Source organism: Eimeria mitis, genomic scaffold (assembly GCF_000499745.2).
Source record: "Eimeria mitis Houghton genomic scaffold, Emh_scaff4754, whole genome shotgun sequence".
NCBI lineage: Eukaryota > Apicomplexa > Conoidasida > Eucoccidiorida > Eimeriidae > Eimeria > Eimeria mitis.
Window position 1 is genome coordinate 2,437 of NW_013573055.1, and position 619 is coordinate 3,055.

Sequence of the window (619 nt, forward strand, 5' to 3'; positions counted from 1 at the left end):
GTTTTCTGTCTCCTTCTGCTCTGTCTCCTTCTGTATCTGCGTCTCTCAATGGGTTCTTTCTTAGCCTCTAATGCACTATAACAGCAGCAGCAGCTGCTACTACTTTTGCTGCTGCTGCTGCTGCTGCTGTTGCTGTTGCTGCTGCTAGGGCCCCACAGGTGTCTCTCTGTCTCCTTTTGTCTCTTCTTCTGCATGCGCTGGCTGCAGGGTCCCTTGAGGTGTCTCTGACTTCTTTCCAGCGTTCAGCCTGGCGGCGGATGACGCCCAAGACAACAGCAGAGATTGTGAGCTGCGGATACACCCGAACTGCAGCAGCAAACTCTTCTTCGTTTTGTCTTTACCTTTGTGGGGTCCCCTCACTGTCTCTTGTCTTTGTCTCTCCTGTACTTTGTCTCCGCCTCCTCGTGGCTTGTGTGTCTCTCTATGCATGCCGTTCATCCCATCATGCCGCCTGCAGCAGCAGCCGCAGTGCTCTGCTGCAGCAGCAGCAGCAGCTGCTGCTGCTGCTGCTTTCGCTGCTGTTTAGAGACACAAGTGTGGGGTGCATGCGTGCAGGTAGACGCGGTGTACGAACATGACTTCCTCTTCCTGCTTCTCTTTCTCAAACACCGGCAACAGC

General features: G+C 54.3%; 1 protein-coding gene across 1 annotated transcript in view; it reads left to right on the forward strand.

The window, feature by feature from the left end:
- EMH_0077400 (uncharacterized protein) overlaps positions 1-619 on the forward strand; it is a gene marked incomplete at both ends in the record, with an annotated part of 4,717 nt that overhangs the window by 2,220 nt on the left and 1,878 nt on the right. Inside the window, 2 exons of the mRNA XM_013499853.1 lie at positions 208-284; positions 556-617. Coding sequence (XP_013355307.1) covers positions 208-284; positions 556-617 — 139 coding nt within the window. The remainder of the gene's footprint in view (positions 1-207; positions 285-555; positions 618-619) is intronic.